Here is a 24,140-nt window from a genome sequence, read left to right as displayed (position 1 = left end):
GCAGACACTACAAAACAACAACAAAGTTATGAAAAATTTCTAAAGCAACAACATCTAACAAATGTATGTCCAGCTATATATGTATATTTGATAATACATATATTGGAAACATTTATATGATTGTAAAATGGGCACAGAAGGTGATCATTCAACCTGTGACTTATGACAAAACTATTCTCTAAGTGTTACAATGCTACTCCTTTCTCTAAGGATATTTGTGATTTTAGCATTCACTTTTCTGGGGAGGACTAGTGATTAGACACTACTCTTAACCTTTAAGGGATTTTTGTTTACAAATGCAAAGGAAAAAGAAAATTGCTACACCTCCTGGGGGTAATAATTGCAATTTGACTTTTGGTTCACCCCCCCCTTTATTGCAGGGTGGATTAGATTAAATTTGGGATTTAATCTGGCAATAAATCCTGTTCTTTCAAACCATAAAACAAACTATAAAGTTCCTGAATGGATACATGCATTAAAATTAGGTCAGATACTAAAATTAACTGCAAAGTTAATTCAGTTTCAGGTTGTGGTCTTATACAAAACAGCCTCTGGATCCAGATGTGCAGCAACTGTCTGGACAGTGAGGTTAACTGAAGTTAAACCAAGTCTCAAGTTATTGCTTACACAGAAGAAATCAGACTGAGTCAGAACATCTAAAATTTTGCCTATGTAGCAGAGTTGATTGTTACTAGCACGGAGATACTGGAGTTATTAATTTGACGAAAGTCTAAAATTGTGAACTCCTGTAGTGTCACGAGTTATACTGTTTTCTTAAATATAATCAGTGACATCTGATGTTAGAACTCTGATGTTTTGAGTCCCTATAGAGTCCCCCTCCTATCCCAATGAACACCAGTGTGGAAGAGGGCAGATGTAGCAACAGCTGTGCTTTAATTTGGGCAGTGGCGTCACAGGAAGTCCGCAGTTATCCCGTTTCCTGGCCGTGCCGGAAGAAGGTTAATGCACTTTATTTTGAAAAGTTCCAGAAGTGTTCGTACCGGAGTTTTAATGTTGAAATCCATGGCTGGGTCCCAACATGAGGGATTGCTCCAACAACATAATGCAAGCAACTGTCCACTGCTGCTACATGGTCATCCAGAAGTGAATGCTGCAAGCCCAATTCTTATCTAATTTACGAAATTTGAAGCTGAATCAAGCTATGGTGGCGGGCGAGTTAATTTTTGGACCATGGAACATTGTGGTGAACAACAGAAGGTGCGAGTTTATTTGCTGGCTCTTCCTTCAGAGGAACCACTCCACTTTTACTTACCTAAACCTAACCATTACCAGTATATATCCAACTCTAAACCTAACCTAAACTGAATTCACACCTTAGTCCTAAACCTAACCCCTGACCCAAAAATAGCACTTCTTGTGTGTACCCTTGGTTTTTGGCTCCATAAGGTCCTCACCACTTAAAAATGTTGGAAAAATTGGCCTTACACTAGAAAATGCTAGAAAACACACACATACATACATCTAGCCTCATGCATACATACACACACAAACATCCACTCAAAAACCTATACCCTTAATCCAAATGGTCAAACGTCATACAATTATAAGTTCCTATTTCATTGATGTGACCTTTAAACTCTGATACCAGACACAGTCACATGATTTAGTAAGTCAGTCATGCAATTAGGGTACCATTTTTCTGGAGCATAACTTCCCTGGAACATATGGTAAATAAGCTTCTCCATATAAAGTCAAATGCCTTAAAAAATTATTTTTGCGAACTGCACCGGTTCCTTTAATGGGAAAACAGTGTCTGAACAAAGTTTTAAATGGACATGGAAATAAGTAAAAGTCATTACAGATGCTTTTAAAAGTTGTGCTTGCTTTTAATGTTTAAAATTGTGTCTAAATCTGCTGTATTTTGTTGACCTGGCCAGGACCCTCTGGTAAGTGATTTTTAGTATCTCAGATTCAGTGGCGGATGCTGGTTTTTCAAGGCGGGGAAGCTAAAGTTTAAGATCGCTGATTCGCTCATTTCGCTGTCAATCAAAAAGGGTTTCAACCTCAGACAGATCATCCAATCATCATGCAGAAGCCAGCCCACTGCCCCATAGACCCCCAGAGACGCTGAGCGTCCAATGGGCGGAACAAAGCCCAGCATTTAAAGCACTGTGAAGCTGTGGGAATGAGTGAGAGGAAAGCCGCGTCGTTACCTGTGATAAGAAGCTGATTCTGAACAAAAGTTGAGCGCGATGTAGCGCATATTTAGTCAATGACATGTAAACACAACAGTTTATATTTGATCACTTATTTTTTGACATTTTAGGGGAAGCTGAGTTTCTCCTGCAGTCTTGGAGCAATCGCCACTGTTCAGATTGTTTCCTGGCTAAATAAAGGTAGAGTGAACTATACTCCTCATTCCAGATATTGTATTTAAAGAATACAGGAGACTGTTGTCTCACAGCTCCTTTAGTTTTACTCTCAGTTTCTTGGCAGTCTCCTCAACCAGTTTCACACTTGTTTCTTCATCAAAGGTCCTGTTTTAGTTCTGTCACTGTTGTATTATCTTTTCTCCAAATATTGATCACTGAAAAATATAAAATACATTGTTTACTGTTTTCCACGCTGATGACAAGGAGATTTTTGGATATATTGACATGACAGAATCATACGGGTGCAGCAGATTTATCCTTGATGTTGATCTCCTGTCTTCCCACATCCCGAAGGTACTAGAGGGTTAAGATCTAGCGACTGTGGAGTCCACTGGAGTACAGTGAACTGATTGTCATGTTGAAGGAACCTGCCTAAGATTATTTAAGCTTTGTGACATGGTGCATTATCCTGCTGGAGGTATCCATTTAGAAGATTGGTACACTGTGGTCATAAAGGGGTAGACATGGGCAGGTACTCAATTAGCCTATGGTGCTTAAATGATGCTCAACTGTTACAATATCCCCCCATATCATTATACCCACACCAGCTTGAACCATTAATACTGACTTAATGTTGACTGTTCCCCTACTGGTGAGACCAATTACAAAATGGCCCTACAGAACCATGACATCAATGTTAAAAATCAACTTGTTGCTAAACGTATAATCAGAAAACACATTTTCAATCTGAGAATAGCATAAGAATAAAGCTGACACGCTAAATGATAAGATTACCCATAAAAAAGAAATCATGAAAAAAATATATATTATAAAAATAGAATTTAATTCAAACATAATTTATTCAATAAAAATGTCTAGAACCTGGAGTTCTTTGATCCGACCAGGTAAGAGTTCATAAATATAGATTCTAAGGTGAACATATCCCATCAACAGCACAGAATTAAAACAAAACGATGTAAAAACTAAGAGCGTCTTTCAGGGTTAGGAAGTGGGACGTTCCGAACCCTGATGGGAAAAACTATGTAGACAGGCGCTTCCTCCTCGACGGTCGGTCCAAACGTTTCAGAGTGTCCGATGTTCCTGCTCCAAACCAGGAGTCTGTGGTGACAGTGTCCTCTGAGCTCTCACGGTTCAGACTGAGAGGCGACAACTCGGGGGGGGAGGAGTCCCCATCAGACACATCCATAGGTTCTGCAGAGGGAAACAAACGGCCACCAGCTTGACAGACGTACAGCAAACAGTTTGTTGTCATGTTAAAACCACAGACTTCATATTATTTTCTGCAGAATATTTTTGTTTTACTTTTTTTTAGCATGATAGAAATATGTGTTAAATATACATATCCTTATGTGTACGGATCCAAAAATGTCATGATCGCTAACAGAGCTCAGCTGATTTCATCCAAAACAATCTAAAACAAAACTGTACCAGCAGTGTTACCTCGACGACTGAAAGCCATCAGCTGACCTGTCCTGTTCAGGCTCCTGAGCTCACATCCTGCTTCTTCCAGGTTCCGCCTGGTACCTGAGGGGTCGGGGTGGTTTCTCTGAGGGACAACAGGCTGATTGGAAGCAGCTCGTTCCTGGAAGTTACAGGACAAACCCAGATAGTTTAACAGATGGACTACAGAACAAAGGACTGCAGTGATTTCATCGCACAGCTGCACAGGATGACCACCTGGGGGCGCTGTGTCTGTTTAGCCAGTCGCCTCCTCTCCCTGGCGGACAGCTGACGGACCCTCTCATGCTCTGGAGTAGGTGGCACCGGAGAAGCCTCACCCAGGTGGTCTGAACACAACAAGCACAAACAGAATCAAAAAGAAAAATAACGAATCAAATTCTGTACCCAAAACCATAGGGAAAATGTTCCTATTTTTCTGTGCTTGAGAGATGGATATTTCAATTAGCTATGGGATTAATAAAGGCCTTTTGAGTTGAACTAAACTAGGTGATCAAGGCTATATTTAAAAGTTTTCCCGGTCGGGATGAAGGAAATCCAGCCCTCTCTTCCTAATTTTCTCCCAGGTTTAATCACTCAACCTCAGAGTTAGGAAGTCAAACCTTCAATGCTCCTGCTTTGTGTTGCCATGTCTCATCAGAAGTTATATATTACATAATAAAGATAAAATATGCACAATTTTGGGCCATCCATAATCTGAAATATACCAAATTATTCATGAAAATTAAATCTGCTGTACAGTTAGAACAAAGCCCTTTATTCCTCTTCCTTTGCGTCTTTTATATTATCCCAATCAATAGTAGACGTGGGCCGGTTGACAGTACCACCGAGGTTTTAAAACATTTCCAAACCTTCCCATCACACCGCTCCTACGGTTTAAAGTTCTCTCAATGAGATGCCAGAGAAAGTCCTGGAGTAAGCAGATTTATTCTCTGGCTTTATGAAAAATACAGTAACAAAGCGGTGCCCCTCCCCCACCTGTCTCTGTGCACTGCCAGCCAGCTGGCTGAAAAAACCCATTACTCTTACAGAGTTTTAAAACTATAGTTTGTCTGTTGAGCAGCTGATGGCAGGCTCTATCTGAGCAGATAGCCTGACTAATTACCCAGCTAACATCAACTCTTATACCTGTGTTAATCTAGAAAGAGCAGGAGGACACCAAAGGAACATATTCTAAATGATAACAGGGTTTATAATAATGTTTATTATATTGTATTTCTGCTCTTTAGTTTTAAATAAAAACAATAAGATCGGATTAAACATTTTTGACCTAAAATGTTTTGTAAATACCGTTAAAAGGTTAAAGTCTGGTATTTTGACTTAGGGTTATCATACTATGAGAAACATATGCCAGGCCATGGCTACTTGCAGTATTCATTGCTCTTAGGTGAATGTCTCTAAAAGCTGCACATTACACCTTTAATGTCAGAAAAGCTAAAAAAAACCAAAAAAACAAATCAGCTTAGAATGCTCCAGTTGAACTTTGCTTTTATCACAACTAGAACATCTGACCTGTCTGGATCGTTCTTTACTTCGTCCCAGCTGGAACTCAAACATCCCTACTCTTTTTAGTCATTCAATGCAGTATTTAAGTATAATAGCACTCTAACACTTTTTATAGTTCAGAATCAGCCAATAAAAGTAACAATTCAGGAAACAAAAGAGAAGAAAAAGCTGTGGATTAAAACTAAAGAATTGCTGACAACGGGAACAGTTGAGATGGTTTCATTTCAGAAGCTCTGCTGGGTTGGTCCTACCAATGAAAGCGCTCTCAGACTCGAGCAGAAGAGATCTTCTGGATGCACCGCTCACACTCCTCTGTAACACACACACACATGGTCACTATTCAGCTCCAATAATCTTACAAGTCTGACGATTTACTCAAAGTGTCATTTCTCACCAGATAGTCATTTTGCTCAGGTGGAGACAGGTCATAATAATCTAGAAGAAAAAAACATCCAGGTTAGATTTTCATCTTTACTGACTTCCGCTGCATTGATTTTCTGAAGATGTAAGGCCTTGTTTCTGCTCAGAAGAAAACACGGAGGAGGAAACAAAATTAAAGAAAACATGGATACCATCCTGGAGTGCAGATCTGTGGCTGATGAAGTGATGATAGGCGTCTCTGTAGTCCCGGCTCCTCCTGCTGACCACACCCTCTTCCTCTAGTTTAGTATCCTCACCAGATCCCATCCTCGACTCTCCATCTGCCTCCAACATGCAGACCAGTTATAGCTCCTACTGTGGTTTGGGTTCCTGCTAGAGTGCAGACATGATCATGTCCTACCTGTGTATTTTAGCTGAAGGGAGTCGTGGATACGCAGCAGGTTTCTGGGCTCTGTGTTTTGGGAGTTCGGCCTTCGGACCGGAGCCTGAAGCCTGAGCCGAGCCATGTCGAACACATCCACCGCTGGACGATCTCTGGACCGGAGAAGACATGTTGTCAATATTTAATGCCAGTCCAGTTCTATTCTTTTGGAAATGTTGTGCAGTTGCAACTAAAAGTGAGCATCAGAAAGCCCCAACATTAATGCAGTGCATATCCATATATCTTATATACATTTGTCCCATAACATCCGCAACCTTTAATGTATTTTATCTGACAAATCAATGCAAATTGGTGCAGATCTGTGAGCTGGAAGGTAAAGGATACATGGTTTCTGCCCTTTTTTCACATTAAAATCTGAATAGTGTGGCGTGCATTTGTTTTCAGTCCCTCTGAGTCAATTCTACATAGAGCCATTGCAAATAGAGCTAAGATTGGATGCCCCAGATTCTCAACTGGATTTATGTCTGGACTTTGACTGAGCCATTTTAACACATGAGTATTCTTCAATCTAAACCAGTAACTTAAAGTTTGTGGTTGTAACCTGACAAAATGTGTTACAGTTTAGCAAATGAATTCTTTTCAAAGGCCCTTAAGATGAAGATCCACTTTTAAGATAAAATGTAACATTTTAGAAGCAAAATACAAAGAAAGAGATAGAGATGAATGTGGATTTAAAACAATGAAAGTAAAAACAAGGGTCCCTGTTTGGACCCCCGTTTTGCCAGCTCAGAGAAAAAAGAACGCCTAGTTGTGAGAGCTTGAGATTAAATTGAAGTTAGTTAATAAAATACAGTTCAGATGACTGAATGGAAATGCTACGGTCTCAGCAGAAGCAGCACCTCTGACTGGGTCTGACCTGACGTTCACGGGGGAGTCTAGCTCCTCCCACTTGCCCTGCTGCAGCTCACTCTCCAGGCGTTTCTGTTCGCTGCGAAGCTGCCGACGCAGTGCTGACAACTCACTGAACACATCATGGTGGTCTCCTGAAACCCAAACATTTGACATAATTATCCCATCTCAACTCTGAGCCCGGATCACTTGATAAAACCCACATCAACCACTGAGCGGATGCTTAAGGATCAGTACAACGATGGAGCCCATGGACCCCAGCAAACAGACAGCAGTTATCATGGAGCCTCTACTGGATCGCAACATTTCTAAAAGTGTTACCGTACCTGCAGCTCTGAGCTGGTTCCTACGAGCAGGAACAGGAGGTGACTGAAGACCTGATGATGATGATCGCTCCTTAAAAAAACCCAAAAAGGTAGAAAGAGAGGGAACAAAGCACATCATTTAACAGTTATTTATGTAGGGAAATAAGTAGCTGGGAAACAATAATCTTATTTCTCTGCCCCGCCTCCTTCTCATTACCCTCACTGTAATCCTTCCCTTTACTCTCCCATGACACCCCATCACTCCCACACCAGCCTCTAACCACAAAATGACACTTAACTCCCATTTTTATTCAGCTACAACTACAAACATAATCTGCAATATGGTAAATATGGTGAATATAAAAGTATACACACCCCTGTTAAAATCCCAGGTTTTGTGGTGTAAAATAAAAACACCATGATAAATCATTTGTAATGTTTTTCAACCTCTAATGTGACATTTATCCTTTACGAATGAACTGAAAACAAACTGCACTCTATCTCACTCATTTTCTTCCTTGTTGTTTAAGACGTATGACTGGACTCAGGGTGGTGCTGAACAAGGAAGCTACAGCTTTCTAGCAGACACCTGAAAGTTTAGGGGCTTCTCATAACAGCCTGACAAAACCCCACTTCCATATAAGGAACAGTAACCCCACGTCATGATGCTGCCACCACCCTGTTTCACTATAGATAGGGGTTTCTTTAGATAATGAACAGAGATTTTAGCCTGGCCAGGTTGCTTTGGTTGGAAGAATACAGGAGATTGTCACATGTAGAACACAACCAGAACTTATTGGAGGTTCTAGTTTCTGTTCCGTCTTTTCACCAATGTAAAACAATGTCCAGTGTTTGTAATCCCACTTTTGTCCCATAGTTTCTCCCGTTACTGACTGACGTCTTTGCAGCACCATGGTAGATGGATGATGCTGGGTAATTCTAGGAGAGCTGAGCTTTCTTTCAGATTTAGCATTGGTTTATCATGTATAGGTGATATCAGGAGTGAAATCAAGAAGACTCAGTGCTGGACTGAGTCAAATAGTATATCTAAATAGTAAGTGTGCACAGTTACTGTATACATGTATACATGCTATTTATGTTAGCATGCTGGAACTGGCCAGTATACACACAGTCTCATAAATCACACGTTTCACACCCAAATCTACCCCGGCGGCTGGTAAATGAGGCCCAGGATGATTATTTGTCATAAATGGACGGAATCCTTTTTAAGGAAACCTGGCTTGATAAAACCAGAACTATTTACAGTAAATCATTTGCTGTCAGATACAGATCTGACCAAACCAAAGATGAGATGGAGTCAATAATCCCATATCTCTTTCTGCACATCTTCAGGTAAAACGATGAAACAGAAAGTCTAACAGAATCAGAACTCAGCTTTAGCTTCAAGCACACTGAGTGCTACCTGAATACTGGACTAAAAAGAGACATCCATGGATCGAGTGTTTTGTCTCCATTTGTCCACTGTGCATTACTCACAGACAGGGGAGCTGTGGAGTTCTGGCTGTGGACACTGGGGGGCCTTGGGGTGGGCTGCTGGCGTCGCCCGTGTTTCCTCTGCAGGGTTGGGATAGGAGGAGAAGGCTCTCTGCAGACCTGGACACATTCAGATAAAAACTATTCCTGCTCGTCTTTCTGTGTTGCTGAGGAGGAGGTGATGTCAGGTGTGGTTTTTAATACAATGATAATGTTAAAGTTTATCTTTTGAATAATTCTTGTCTTGCTGAAGTACATCAATGTTTGGAAACATTGTGAAACATAAAAGATAGAGGCCATTATTTCTTCTTTCTAGTTAAAACACAAGGAACATTTAGCTTTAAATCTTAAGGAAGAGGATTTACTGAAGGACGAAACGAACCAAACTTTGAATCTTTGAACTGACCTCCTCAACTCTCATCTGCCTCTCCTTCTCATACTGCCTCCTCAGTGCTGCACTCTCCTTTTCGTCTGCCTCCTTCTTTTTCCTCTCTGCTTCCTTCCTCCTCTGCTCAGCCAGCTGAATCAGCTCCTCGTTCTTGGCCTTTTGCTGTGAGACACAGAAGCAACTCATTAGAGAGGTCTGTGAGAACACGCTGGACTTAAACTATGAGTTGGTGTTAAAACTTCTACTTTGGTTCTTCACCTCCATTTCCTTCCGTTTCTTCCTCTCCTGCTCCTCCTCGTACTCCCTTTGGATGCGGGCCCTCTGTTCTGCCAGTCGCCTCTCCTCCTTCTCCTCCTCCAGTCTGATTTGTTCCCTCTCTTCTGCTTTTTTACGCATTTTCTCGTCAATCTGCAAATACGAGCAGTCCTTGAAGCTTTTGTATTCAGCCCCCTTTAGTCTGATACCTCTAACTAAAATGCAGCGCAGCCAATCATCTCCAGACCTCACCTAAATATTAAACCGGGTCTACCTGTGTGTAATGCAATCTCTGTGAAGGCCTCAAAGGTTTGTTGGAGAACATTAGCGAACAAGATCAGGTCAGAGATAAAGTTGTGGAGATGTTTTAACCACGGTTAGGTTAGAAAACAATATTTCAAGCTCTGAAGATCTCCCAGGCCTCTGTTCAAATCTGAAAACAGAAAGAGTATGGCAGGGCAGCAACTCTAACAAAACCTGGAGCAGGGCACTCCAAAGCTTAACTTTTAGGCCTGCATGCAAAATGTAATGTGTAATGTGCTGCAGAACACTCTATCTGCATATTTCCCTAAAAACGATATTCCCACCATAAAACACGGTGGTGGCGGCATTATGCGGTGGGAATACTTTTCTTTTAACAGGGACAGGGAAGCTGGGAAGCTGTTGTGATACATATAAGGCAATACTTTAAGGGCTACTGGTAGGTTTCAGAGCTGATTCCCATTTAGATCAAAGTCCAGATCTAAATCAGAATCTGATGCATTTGGAAATTGCTTCATTTTTCAGATGTCTCTTTATTTCCACTTCACAAGTACACACTACTTTGTGGTGGTCTAATCACATAAAATCCATGTAAAATACACTGAAGTGTGCTGTTATAATATTAGGAAGTGTAAAAAAGGTCCAATGGCCAGGAATGCTTCCTGGTCCAAGAGTGTGTTGAAGCATTTTTTAGCATTTAAAAAAAACGTTGTCACAAATCCAGTCAGTTTTGAGCTAACATTCAGAGATGAGCAGGAGGTTAAACTGGTACCTGCTGTTTGAGGTAAGCTTTGTACTTGTCCTGTTCCTGGAGCTGATGCTCACTGGGCTGGATGGCGAAAACCTTCCCCCGGGCAAACTGGGGGGTTTGAACATGAGTAAAGCCTGGAGAAAAGTTCGACCAAACTAGTTAATTTTTTTAACACAAACCAGAGGACAAAGGTTTGGAAGCAAGATCACAATGGCACAACAAAAGATCCCAGTTTCATTGGTAAGCTGCAACAACATGATTATAATGAAGAGAGTCAACTATTGGAAAACAGTTTAAGTTTCATTATCATTAAGTTTGACTCTTACAAATCTTCTCAATGCTAAAATTGAACTTTTTTTTTGGCCAACATTTATTCAGCAATGGTCTGGTTAATGACTCAATGCTACATCCTTGTTCAGGAGGAGGGATTGCTGCAAGTCAGTGACTGGATGCAGTCATTTGGGTCTCATTGGATAGAAAAGTTTTTACCAATCAGAACATTTCCCTAACTGCTTTGTATAATAACTACGGTTGAATTAGAACACGTGCAATCGACTTTATGATTGGACTGAATATACTATATTTTATTTTAAATAAAGTGGTTAAAGTGTTTTGTTGTTATTTGTGAAATGCCTTAAGGCAATATTTGTTGTCAATTGGCACCACATAAGAAATCAGAATGGACATCAGCGTAAACCTATAGGATAAAACTGGGGAAAATAGTGCAGATCAATGGAAGCAGATCCCAAAATCCAAAGAGCTCATAGTGGTAGAAAAAAAATGAAGTTGTTCCCAGACTTTTGGCCTGCTCTGTATTTCTCACTGAACTATAAAAACAGATAAAGCGCTGACCTTTATTCACAGAAATAACGGTTTATTTGCTGATAACCCTGACATGTTAAACAATCAGTTAGGAAAGGAAGCAGATAAATACATAAACAGGAAGGGAGACAGTTACCAGGAAGCCTGTCAGCAGTGTCATAGCTACTGCTCTCTGTGATCCTGTCAGTGGGGTGAGGATGCTCTGCCCGGTGGGGCATCATGGCAGCCGCGGCTCTCCTCTGCCACAGCTCCGGGTTGCTGTAAGCCTCCTCGTTTAGCTTGTGCATCTGGTTGAGGTCAGCTAGGCCGATGGGAAACCCAGGTGAGCATCAATGAGAATACCTCATATTTCTTCCAAAAACAAAGAGAAGAATCCAGAACCCACCAATGAGATTGCCCTTGCTGTCCCTCAGGGGGGCTCCTCCTCCCCCTCTCCCCCAGGGCTCATGGTTCTTCATGTCAGCCTCCAGCCGGGCCTCAAAGTGCTCCCTCTCGTCCCTTTCCTGACGCCTGCGCTCCTGCTGCTCCTGGATCTACAGCACAGCATGTCTCAGTTACGCAGCTTCACATCAGGATAAAAGCAAACACTCAGACTGACGATGGAAATGGATGTCTGTATATTAGCAGAAACAAACAACAAAACCCATAATCTACTGCTACTGGTCAGGGTCTAAATGGGCTTTGGCAAGCATAATCAATTAACTTCAGCTACTTATCATTCAACCAAGTCAGGCTCTAAGAGCTTCAAGACTTTCAGATTTTTCTCTTTACTCTGTGTGGAGAGTCTCCTCATTTCCTCCAATGATCTATCTAGGTTTTAGAGGCTGGGGGAGAAGAAAAGGAGGAAGTCCATCCAATAATATCGGTGGCCTTGAATCCCACCGTAGAAATGTCAACCATCCCACCTTTGTAGTGGAGGCGTTTGAGCTGTAGGCATTGCTGGTTGATGCAGCTATCAGCACAAGGAGGATGTTTTAGAGAAATCTCCTCTAAATGAAAATTAAAAAAAAACAGTCTCTCTTTTTCTCCAGGGTGGCAAGAATAAAGCAGACAAGCTTTTTAAAGGAATATTACAGCAGGAGGATTTAAAATGAATCTTTCTGTTTAAAATCACATCAATAAATAAAGCATCACCATCATTTACTGTCATCAAAGTAATGATCGAACCTTCTAACTTTGTCGGATGGAAAAAAAGAATAATCTATAGAGAAATCTGGGTTAGTCTGTTGCACAACATGAACTACTGCAGATTACACTGAATGGGTCCTGAGGGGGAAAAATGTCCCAGCTTGGTTGGTCCAATTATTCTACACCGCGTACGTTACCCTGCACTGGTAAATGGGGACAGAAGAGATGAAATAAACATTTTAGGAGCTTTAAAAACAAAGAAACCTCATAAAAACAACCTCTAACCTCTGATTAGGGTGGATTGAGAGACAAGATAAAAACATAGAGAACATTTTTATTGTGCTACTGAGGCAAAAATCTGTTTAAATGTGGTCATTGTTTCAAGCCAACAGACAGAGTCCTGAAGCTAACTAAATAATAAGAATAAGATCACAGCTGAGGCTGTTAAGCAGTGAGACAGACCGGATTTAGACAGTATTTCAGTTTTATTTTTATACACGACCTTAAAGGTCGGTCAGCTTTTAATATTGTCTAGTTAAAAACTGCTGTCTAATCAAAGTACTGGGTCCAATGGGGTTTTAGAATGTGGGCCAACTGGGAAATACTTTGTAATAATTCAACGAAGGGAAACAAAAACAAAAAACAATCTTAGAAACAAAACTCCACCATAGTATCAGAAAATATAAACAGTATAGAAATTAGGAATATAAATATATTTTTGCATTTCACTCGACACTTTCAGAGCTTGTAGAGCTCAGAGCCAAAAGATCTAAAGTGTTGTTAAAAAAAAAAAACTTCCACAATTTTGTGGGGTCCTCCCACAATCACAGGTCATTGTTTGTTTTTGTGTCAGGCTGAAGAGTACCGAGACCGTTTGCCTTGAATCGCTGCACCACATTTAATCATTGTCATTTCTATCATCGAACCCAGCTCCACTGCTGTGCTCGACAGCTGGTTTCAGGAGTTTTTACTGATATGTTGCATTTGGTTTTTCCCTGTTTGTTTCCGCATCTTTACCATCAAAACAAGCCCAAACCATTACACCTCCACCACCATCCTTGACAGCTGATATGATCCAACAGATTTTATCATTTGCAGTCAAGTATAATACGACAAAATCTTCTCTGTCTGAAAAGGGACTTTGTACATTCAACAGTTGCAGTGCTAAACAGGCCAGACAACAGTAAAGCTTGTGAGAAATGACCCGATAGAGTCGGTACCAGTATGTCAGGAAACAAAAAACATGTCTAGGGAAAGTAATGGGTATGGGACAGGACTGAAGTGGATCTGGGATATTAAACATCTGAATGGGGGAAAGATCAACTAAAAACAGAGGATCTGAGATCCATTTTACCTTGTTGGAAGGAATGTTGCTCCCAGTCCTGGAAGCTTCCTGTCAACATATCACAGACTAGGATGTAATGATCCCTAATCATCTCAACCATAAATACCCCACTGGGTGACAGTGACACTAACATGGCTGACCTACTAACGTAATCAGAGGGAAAAGGACTATGGAGAAGGTTTAGGTAGAACTCCTGCTACCTGTTGTTTTAGAGCCTCCCTGTAGCTCAGAACCCTGTCCCTGGTGGACCTGGGCCTCTCTGAGGGGAAGTATCCAGCAGCAGCAGTTTCATTGTTGGGCCTGCCAGAACAGTTTCAGAAAAACAGAGTTAAGGAAGGTGTTTTTTTTTCCCTAACACGTTTATTTAGTTGAAATGCAGTTTCAACGCATAGCTGGTCAGTCAGCACTAGACATCAATATACAAAGAAGAACAGAAAAAATACATTTCAATGAACATGGATCCGCCCGACTCTACAATCACCTCAAATGTTTTTTTTTCCATTTTTACAAAAAAAAAAAAACATCCCATCATTATAATATATTATCCGTCCAGAATTACTGACTTCCATATGGAGATGGAAAGGGGCTCGTGTCCGACCCACTTCATCATAGCAGGGTTTCTTTTGCCAGCATTAGAAGCGTCTGGATAACATCTTCCTGCTGTATCAAAGAGTCTGGTACACTTCCAAGCCAACATATTAATGGATCTACTGGTACATGTTTCCTTATCGCTTTGCTGATGTTGACACAAACTGCCCTCCAGAAGGTCGGAACAGAGCTGCATTCCTTCCTACAAGGATGAAGTTCTAATGTGGTTCTGATTTAAATCTTATATTTAAGGCAGTTTGGGAAACCTCCCTTTTATACTTACTGTAAATATATGGTGAAATATTAACATTGTACAATATGTCATATTGTAATTCCTTATATCTACTACATGTTGAGATTCTGGAGGGCAGCAGTAACAATGTATCCCAAACATCTGTGTGTATTTCACATTAAAGCAAAATACTCCAGGATGGAAGGTGTTCTTTGGAGGTTCAGTAACAGCTTAATGCACTTACCGTAATGGAGGCTCTGGGAAACTGGAGCCACTGTGCTGGTTGTGAGGACTGTGGTTCCCCAGCTGGCTGGGCACAGCGCCTCCAGGTGGCACGTTCCAGTAGGACATGGGAAACCCAGCATACGGCACCGGAAAAGGACAGTCTGGGAAGAGATTGGAGACACCAGGTTGCACCTAGAACCTTGGATGTATTTTACACAGTCTATAACAAGTTTTTGTTTTTTAAGTGTTCTGCATTTCTTTGTTTGCTGTAAGAGACCAACACTTACAGTAGGCCATATTTGGGTCAAGCAGATTTCTGGTTCCGTAGTACTGATGGGGTTCTCCATATGGGCTTCTGTAAGCTTCCCTTATTGTAGAAGGTGGCTGAGGAAGGAAGGCCGGGTTTCTGGGAGAACCCAGATAGACAACAATGAATTTACTGTTACAATTAACAGGCAAATAGATCATATCCAAGACTTTCTGCACGGCTTCTTATTCTATAACAGGAAGTGCTGATAATAACTAGGCTTTTATTGTGAAACAGTCCAAGGACGTATGTGCAGTTGTGTGAAAAATGGCTACCTGACTGAGTGCATGAGATACAACAACATGCAGCATTTGCCTTTTTATTAACTAATGTCCCATCTGGAAAAACTCATCCGTGTGTTTATCTTCGGTGGAATTGATTACTGCAACGGCGTCTTCACAGGTCTGTCTAAAAAGACAAATCAGGCAGCTGATCCAGAACGCTGCTGCCCGGGTCCTCACTACAACTAAGAAAGTAGAACTCATCAACCTAGTTCTAAGGTCCTTACACTGGCTCCCTGTATCTCAGAGACTAAAATACTTGTTAATTTATAAATCCCTCAAAATACATTAAAGCTTTGTTGTTGTTGTATCAACTTTCCAAACCACTCAGATCTTCTGGCTGCTGTCTGCTCTGCATCCCCAGAACCAGAACCAAACATGAAGAACCAGCATTCAGTTCTCCTGCTCCACTAATCTGAAACAAACGTCCAGAAAACTGCAGAAATGCTAAATCCCTGAGTTCTTTTACACCAAGGATTAAAAACCCATCTCTTTGGAGTTGATTTTGACTATTTCAACTAGTCTACAGTCCAACTTTTCTTTACCTTATTATGATACTCCAATGTACTTTCTTCTATTTTCATCATGTAAAGACTTGAAATTGTCTTGTATCTGAAATGTGCTATAAATAAACGTTCCTTTTATTATTGAATAGAAAAGAGGAAATGGTTTCCTGTCAGTTATACCTGTGTATGTCAGGTATGGTATTTGGGATGGACGGGGCGCAGTGCTGACTGCTGGGAGACAGATGTCCTTCCCCCAGGCTGAGAGCAGAGCTGTACTCCAGCAGAGGAGACTGGAAGGCAGCATGTGGCAGCTCAGGAGGAGGCATTTCCCTCCCTCTAACAGCACCTCTCTCATTACTGGCTGTGGTTCTGGATGATGATCCACTCTCTGCTGATGCTGAAGGCTCCGTAACTACAGAACCGTCCCTCCTGCTCAGACCAAACTGTCTGATTCGGTTTGGCTGCAGAAATAAGATTATCAAGAAGTTTCTAGTAAAAGTAATTTGAGCCCAAACTGTGTGTCATGTGACAGCTGACCGGTTTCTCGGGGTCGTTTGCTCCTGTCGCAGCAACTTTCAGCTCCAGATCCTTTTCCCTGAAACAAGGACACATACGGCACACTCAGCTGCTGCTTTACACACAACACCTGGTAGAACTTCAAGTCTGAGCACTATCCATTAGAGGAAGACCTGTGAGGATTCACTGGGTCATGCAAATGTTTTCACAAACCTTGACCTTTATCATTTGGTCACCTTACAACCATAAACTTCAATGTATCTTAATGGGATTTTTGGTCATAGACCAACACAAAGCACAGCATAATGCATTTGTATAAAGTACATCTGTGTCGATACATGGTAGAACCACCTTATACAGCCACAGGGGGGTGTCTCCACCAGCTTTGCACATCTACAGACTGAAGTTGTAGCAAATTCTTTATTGCAAAATAGCTAGAACTCAGTCAAATTGGCTTAGACGTTGGTTTAAGGTCTGAACTTCGACTAGGCCATTTTAACACATGAATACACTTTGATCTAAACCATTTTATCATTGCTCTGACTGTATGTTTAGGGTTGTTCTGCTGCTGTAAACCTCCATGCCAGTCTTTTAAAGCCTCCAACAGGTTTTCTTCCATTGTCCCAACTGGACTGTGGATCTCTGACTTCTTTGATCAATGTTTCTGTCGGTTCAGGCGGACATCCATGTCTTGTTATGTTTGCAATAAGGACTGGGTTAGGAGACTTCTTCTTTCCGTTTTCAGATGATGAACTAAACAGATCTCTGCGAGATGTTAAAGCCTGGAATATTGTTTTTATGATCTAACCCTGCTTTAAATTTGTCCACACGTTCCTCGGTGTTCATGATGCTGTTTGTTCACTCCAATAAACCTCTGGGGCCTTCACAGAGCAGCTGGATTTATTCTGAGATTAAAGTACTAGCAGGTGGACTATAATAAGGTGGCAGCTGAAGGAAACTGGCTACAGAAGGTTTTTTTCAGTGGTATCAGAGTTAAGTTGAAACAATGTAAATTTCCCTTTAACTTCACAATTATGTGCAACTTTCTGTTGATCTCACATAAAACCCCAATAAAACCCATTGAGGTTAATAGTTCTGAAGTGACAACATGTTCATAAGGTGATGAGGGTGTAAATACTTTTGCAAGGCACTGTACCTCTTTTTGTTGCGGTGCTGTTCAGCTATCTGCTCCTGCAGCTCCTGCCTGTAGCGTTCTTTCTTCCTCTGCAAAGCCTCACCTGTATCAGCTGCTCCTGAAGACACAACGATCACAGAGAACAGGCTGGGTTCTTTATTTTTTAGGAAAGAAGGTATAAATTTAATCTGTGAAACATTTCGCTTAGTATTTTTTATTCTGGACTGTGAAAAGAAAGGCAGAATATGTTAACTTGAATTTGCTGTTTGTGAAAATGTTTTAAAAGAAACTTGTTACCTATTATAAGTCCAGTGGCAAAGGGAGCATTCTCGTTTTTACTAAGTTCTCTTGATCTCCTGCTGTGGCTCCAAGTACCTGCTCCATGCTCACCCTTTTCCCTGAAAGGAAAAAAAAATTAAAAACAGACTGAAACCAAATTGCAAAAGACATAAAAGAGAAAAAATTCAACTCTTCACGGTTACCTTCCATCGGTTCCAGCTGAGAGATCCGTCTGATAACTGGCCTCAGCTCTAATAGGTCTGCCCCTTCTAGCTCCAGTCTTCTCCAGCTGATCTTTAAATCGCTCCTCCTCCTCTTCAGAATCCAAGTCCAATTGACTCCCCAGCTCGTCTGAGTGCCTGTGAGGAAACAGTAAGGGATCCTGGTCCTCCCCAGCGAGCCGCAGCGCTCTGTGCAACCCTCTGTCCCACGTCAGAGCGGCTGCATCCCTTTGCCCACGCTGCTTGAAAACATCAGTCAGGAGCTCAGGTTGCAGCTGCTGGAGAAACCACGTTGCATTTCATCAACTACTTAAAAGAGACATGCTAATTGATTATATCGGACTACAGCTATCTCAGCTTGAGGAGCATTAAGGTAAGGTTTAGTGTCTCTTCATTAAACCTTGGAGCAGAGTTTTTATGGACACCTAGGAAATCAGGATCATGCATTTCTTTTGATTTACCTAAAGATCTGCTGTGAAATGAAGCTTTCAGCATTTCTGAGGCGACTGCACAGCTGCCAGGCCAAGCAAGTTTATTGATGCAGCATTGTTCAAATACAAGCTAATTCATAGACGAGAAATACAGCTGCTGGACACAAGTACTACATCTGGACATGTTGGTGGTTAAAAATCCAGCTGAGGTGTTTCTATCCGTACATTAAAATCATCTTCAGTTGTAGGGCTTGACTGAGAGGAGGGACCCATGCTGGCTTTTAACGTCTTTATTTAGGTTACGTTTGGTCAGAGGACATTTGCCAACAAAGTCCAATTTTCAACATCTTGTTCTGATTAAAAAACGATGTGTAGAATCATTTATTGCATAAAAATATATATGAACGTTAAATCTTTTGTCATCTATTCTTGGCAGCTGTTCAGTAATAGTCATAAAAACTGGTTTTACTTTCATAATTTGGTAAAAATGTGAATTTGTAAAGAGGCTTTTACCTTGATGGACCTTCTGTTGTCACGAATGATTAAAGGCCCAGAATCCACAGGGTCTAGGTGGCTTTTCTGGAACAGAAAAACATTTTACCTTTAAAATCCGGCAGCAGACAAACATACATAAATACAGAGCAGACCTGAAGACAAGTCTTCATTTCGGGTATTAATCAGTAAATAAGCTCATTATGCTAAAAGCTAAAGTAAACGGGTTAGATTTTATCCAGATGTACCTTATGTAATCCTATTTTTCTACAGTGTTTTATTACCAGTACAGTGTTCTTCAAAAAGTATTCACACACATTCACCTTTTTCCCCTTGTTTCATCTTACAACCACATTACTGATTCAATTACAATATGTTTCACTTATTTTTCATTATTTAAAAAGATTTGGTGGCATAAATTGGGTCAAAACAGTGAAAGACACATTTCATATGATTTGCTTATTTTAATTAATGAAATATGTTGGCAACAATATGAATAAGTCTATCTTTAATTTGCCATCAGCAGATATGCCCTCAGACATCATACAAGCATTCGCACCTGTTTGTACATCAATACCTGGACTCAAGGAACTCAAGGACTTAAGGAACATTGTCAAACTCGGACCTCGTTGTGCCATCTACGTAACTCCATTAGAAAATTATAATCCCCCGTTCACCAGTCTAGACAAAGCTTCTCGTCCACCTTTTCAAGTCAACCATAAAGCAACAGCCAGGTTATTAACAGGGTTAAACAACCGCTGTTTTATATTCCTATATTACACTGACTTCCTGTTGCATTCAGAATTCATTTGAAATGTTTTGTCCTCCCATATAAAAGCAGTGAATGATTAGGCACCAGTTTATCCTATCAATGTTTAGGTTGTCATTCTCTCTGTTGACATGATCTAAATTTGTTAGCCATTTCCTGCACAAGACTAAGAAGTGAAGGTGATCAAGGCTTACAAGCTGTGGCCCCCAGCAGTAGAATAACCTCCATTTGATTATTTTTTTAATTGTCTATTTCATCTTGCATTTTCCTATATTTCTTTACAAGAATTTGTGTGATAGTGTCTATACCTGGTAGCTTATGCATGTTTTTCTGTTTTGTATGTAATATTTGTATCTTATACAGCACTTTTTGACTCTGTGGAAAGTGCCTTATAAATAAACCATTCATCATCTTGATCATCATCAGAATCATTTTTATTATTATTATTATTATTGTAGTGGAACCTTTACATACATACTTTATTTGTTCTGCACCTGTACGCTTGGTGTTGTTATCCTGCTGGAAGGTAGTTTGTCAAATCCCTTGTTTGTGTCACAAACAAGGCAATAAGGCTGGTTCTGATTCTGATAAATTCCCAATAAAATCCATAACAGCTTGTGGTTGTAACATGATTAGATGTGAGCACGTTTTGCTATACTGTTCACCCCAAACTAGTTGGGGCTTACTTAAATAAATCACAGCTCTGTCGCATGATATTTTAGGTCTATCGTAGTTGGAATCTGAATCAGGATTATTGATGAGCGATGACATTAGGCCAATCATGATCAGCCTCGAGGAGCAGATTCTATGGGATTTGCTTCTGTCACACAGTGACGGATGGTAATAATAATAATAATAATATTAATAATTAGTAAAGGAAAAATGTTTGAAACGTTGCTAAATAAGTCTATTTGTCAGTGACAGATGCACGACCTGTGACAGTGTGTGTTAGAGAGAAAGAGACAGCAACCTGAGCCATGTAGCGTCTGTAGTCCATACGAAGCTCATGCTGCAGCCTGTGTTTCTTCTTTTCATACTCCGCACCGAGGGGCAGACCCACACTGCAGCTCTCGTCTGGCAAACACACACCCATCAATTTTAAGCAGAGACAGACGGTGGACAGGGTTTTACACCAGAAATACAGCCACTCACCAATTTAGGAAACTCTGAAATGTTCTTCATCTAACAAGACAGATAACTCCACAGAAACCTGATGCATTTCCTCTTTTTTTGTTTTTTTACTCCCTGAAATAAATTAGATCAATTAAAAAAAAATACCCTTTCCCTGGTTGGGAATCCTTGGAGGGATGTTCTCTTTCACAGTGGACCCATAGGCTCTGCAGGGTTTTGCCTGTCAGCCGTAACCAGAAGAAGCATTTCGGGTTAAAGCTGAGGATGTTAATGTTATCACACTGGTAGCATCAGTCTGTAAAACATTTCTAACCAAATATTTGCACACAAGGTACTGTAACTATTCAGTTTCTAGCATCCCTACTTCACAGTCTTATCAGAGCAGGTTACACACATTACATTCATACACACATTTTTAAGGTAGGGTTCCTCCACAATTCAGAAAAGTATAGAATGTGATTCAAGTATCTTCCAGGACTGGATACATATGTTAAAAGTACACAGAGTGTGGAACCATAACTGCTCTGTGCTGTGGTCTTAAACGTTTGATTGGCTGACTCAAGCATGTTTGAGTTTAAAAGGAGCTTTCCATTAATTGTCTTTTCAAAACTATACGTCTCTTGCCCCCAATTCTTCTTTTAGCATTATGAAGCTCTACTCAATACCTTCTTAAGATCCAACAATGCAAAATGCACATTCTTGCATTTTTTTATTGGCCTTGAGACTTTGATCAGGAGTGCAGATCACACAAAAAAAAAAAACCATACTGCTACGAAAGTGTCCTCTTTAACGTGAAATAACATTTTTACGTTCAAACAGCCTAAATAAGAGACAGGTTTATGTAGCAGACGTACCCTAATTTCCATGTAGGGAGGGTCCTGTTCTAAACAGGCTTTATCTTCAGCCACTCGCGCCTTGCGTTCCCTGATGAAGTTCTCCAGTTCGTCGTCCATCTTCCTCAGCGGAACACAAGAGCGACGGGGCCAGGATATCCACGACCCACTTAAAACTGAATATAAAGGGAAAAGCTTGTTATCGGCATTTACATCGGCTCAAGTGCGCAAGATAAAGTGCAACCTCAAAGTACACAGGTTACTGTCTCTTTAAATCTCCGTTGTCAAGCAACAACAATGGAAAGCGTCACATTCCTGAGAGAGAATTAGCTAGTTTAGTCGCCTTGCCTAACGGTGAAGCTTGCCTTTTATTCTGTTGTACAACAGCAGCTTTGTGTTCACATGTGAACTAAGAATGATGATGAGAACGTCTGTTTTCAATTACCTTCAGGTTACCCGGGCTAACGTGTTAGCTTTATTTAAACCAAAGGGAAGTCAGTTTGAACTCTACGGTAAAGAAATCAACAGGTAAGTAATTACAAGCATAATTTTATTCCTATTAAAATGACCCCTCAAACATCAGAAATATAAACATGCCTACCATTTAGTGGGACCGAAGCTCAAAAAGTTGACAGCATTGCCTTACAGGTTTCCTTCGTAGCGCAACAGTTTTGAAGGTCGAAGTACTTCCGGTTTAGGTTCTCAGCTATCAAAATAAAAGCCCCTTCAAAATAGTTTTCTGTGCATCAACTGTATTTTTTTCTACTTAAAATCTATTTAACTAAAAGTTGTTTATTATAAAATACACAGATTGGACATAAACACACACACACACATAGTATAAGACATTACATTTGTGTGCGGTCATTTTCTTTTGGTTGTTGGAAAAAACGTTGTTTGAATTAAGGCTTGTACTGCTGGAAAGCCAGTTTATTGCCCCTGAAATAGAACCACGTGTGGAAGAAACATTATTGTGTACTGGACAGCAGAGTTAAGTATGTGTGTTGCATCCACAAAATTGACAGTCCTGCAGTGCAACCTGTTTCAATCCCAAACCTCCACTCCTAGGGACTGGGCTCTATCCTCCTTTAACACTAGTGGGATCAGTTTGGGCATGCTGTTCCTGCCAGAGTGACCAACCACACTGTCTGACCTAAGGAATGGGATGCCACCCCACAGTAGTGTGTAACCAGCATAAGGAGGACTTGGTTGTAATGTGTGGTTGTGTGTAGCGGCTGTTTGTTAAATTAATAAATTGTTATATTCTTGTTTCTTCAAACATAATTCATCAATTCCAGCTAACAACACCTAACAAGAGTCAATACGAAAACAAGTTTTTTGGCATTAGCAGAAAGGGTTTGTAAAAATGTTCATGGACACAACCCAAAATGCAGTTTTCTTACAAATCTGGCACCTTTTAAAAGGGGAATACACAGGCTTGAAGCATTCAAAGTCTTTCGATTTTGTGCCAAGTTCACTCTAAATACCCCTGGTAGATTAAAGTTTAAACCAACCTTTTAATACCAATATACTTCTTCAAACTAGAAGTGATATTTTTCAGAGTGGCCCAACCAGAATCTGATAGAGAATCTGTGGTGGGGGATAAAGATTAGGGTGATGTAAAGGAGGCCTTCCAACCTCAAAGACGTGGATCTCATCACCAAAGAGAAATGTTCAAAGTAAAAAGTGGAAACATGCAAAAAAACATCCAAAAGCTGGTCAGCAATAAATGTTTTATTGTTGCAATGACACTAAAGATTGTTCCGCCGAATACTGAGAAGGGTATAAATAATTTTTAACATGCCATTTTTCATTAAACTTTTATTATAAACAGCTAGTTTGTTTGTGTCCCCAAACTGAAACTTCTTTTGTTATACATACCTTTACAGCAGCTGGACCTCTATGGACTTCTCTTCTTTATGGAGAATGTTCTTGGTTTAGCACCTGTGCAGTGGATGGCCTCAAACATTATTAGCTAAGAGCTTTCTAACATAAATGAAACATATAATGCTTGTCTTTGTAAAAATGTTTTAAAGATAGTTAAATATCCATCCCATCCTGTGAAGATTACTTTTCATCCCCTATAGTAGGTCCAGATCAACCAGATTCCTAGCACATATGCTCCGGCAGTGAGAGCCCTCACCTCTCATACCCCCATACTTTGCTTTGTTTAACCAGCTTAGTCTCCCAAGGGTTTTTTAAAGGATCTGCACTATTTTTATTCGACCATATTTATTCATGTAAATGTATACTTTGCTGATTACCTTTTGTTTGTTGTGAAATGTATTGCCTCGTCTGTTTTAAGTTTCACACCAAAACAAACTCCCAAGTGATGTTTATCACATTGACAAGAAATTGTTTGCGTGATGACTTGCCCTGCAAAGGACTGGCGACCTGTCCAGGGTGTACCCCACCTCTCGCCCGTAAACTGCTGGAGAAAGGCACCCGCCCACCC

The 24,140-nt window shown here is 40.6% G+C and overlaps 1 protein-coding gene across 6 annotated transcripts; it reads right to left on the bottom strand.

The window, feature by feature from the left end:
* Nucleotides 1–3,156: 3,156 nt before the first annotated feature.
* LOC124860808 (centrosome and spindle pole-associated protein 1-like) lies at nt 3,157–22,395 on the bottom strand. Of its 6 annotated transcripts, XM_047354389.1 has the most exons (30): nt 22,287–22,370; nt 22,131–22,192; nt 21,707–21,861; nt 21,000–21,072; nt 20,692–20,795; nt 18,974–19,039; nt 18,012–18,307; nt 17,827–17,927; nt 17,551–17,647; nt 16,416–16,473; nt 16,059–16,339; nt 15,072–15,190; nt 14,804–14,945; nt 13,940–14,039; nt 13,749–13,787; nt 11,652–11,799; nt 11,403–11,567; nt 10,466–10,578; nt 9,436–9,585; nt 9,196–9,339; nt 8,793–8,909; nt 7,317–7,386; nt 6,998–7,124; nt 6,100–6,233; nt 5,891–6,019; nt 5,713–5,753; nt 5,570–5,630; nt 4,032–4,141; nt 3,795–3,936; nt 3,157–3,545 (listed from the first exon to the last, which is right to left on the bottom strand). In XM_047354389.1, the coding sequence occupies exons 3-30, from the start codon at nt 21,803–21,805 to the stop codon at nt 3,373–3,375; spliced, it is 3,399 nt and encodes a 1,132-aa protein (XP_047210345.1). In that variant the 5' UTR covers nt 21,806–21,861; nt 22,131–22,192; nt 22,287–22,370; the 3' UTR covers nt 3,157–3,372. The 6 variants fall into 6 exon arrangements, with proteins under 6 accessions (XP_047210345.1, XP_047210347.1, XP_047210346.1 ...); XM_047354391.1 differs by lacking the exon at nt 22,131–22,192 and having other exon boundaries at nt 3,822–3,936; nt 22,287–22,395; XM_047354390.1 differs by lacking the exon at nt 22,131–22,192 and having other exon boundaries at nt 18,012–18,304; nt 22,287–22,395.
* Nucleotides 22,396–24,140: the final 1,745 nt, after the last annotated feature.

Source organism: Girardinichthys multiradiatus, chromosome 23, assembly GCF_021462225.1.
Source record: "Girardinichthys multiradiatus isolate DD_20200921_A chromosome 23, DD_fGirMul_XY1, whole genome shotgun sequence".
In the NCBI taxonomy this organism is placed as follows: Eukaryota; Metazoa; Chordata; class Actinopteri; order Cyprinodontiformes; family Goodeidae; genus Girardinichthys; species Girardinichthys multiradiatus.
The sequence above is the reverse complement of the archived record's forward strand: the minus strand, read 5'-3'. Positions and strand labels throughout refer to the sequence as shown.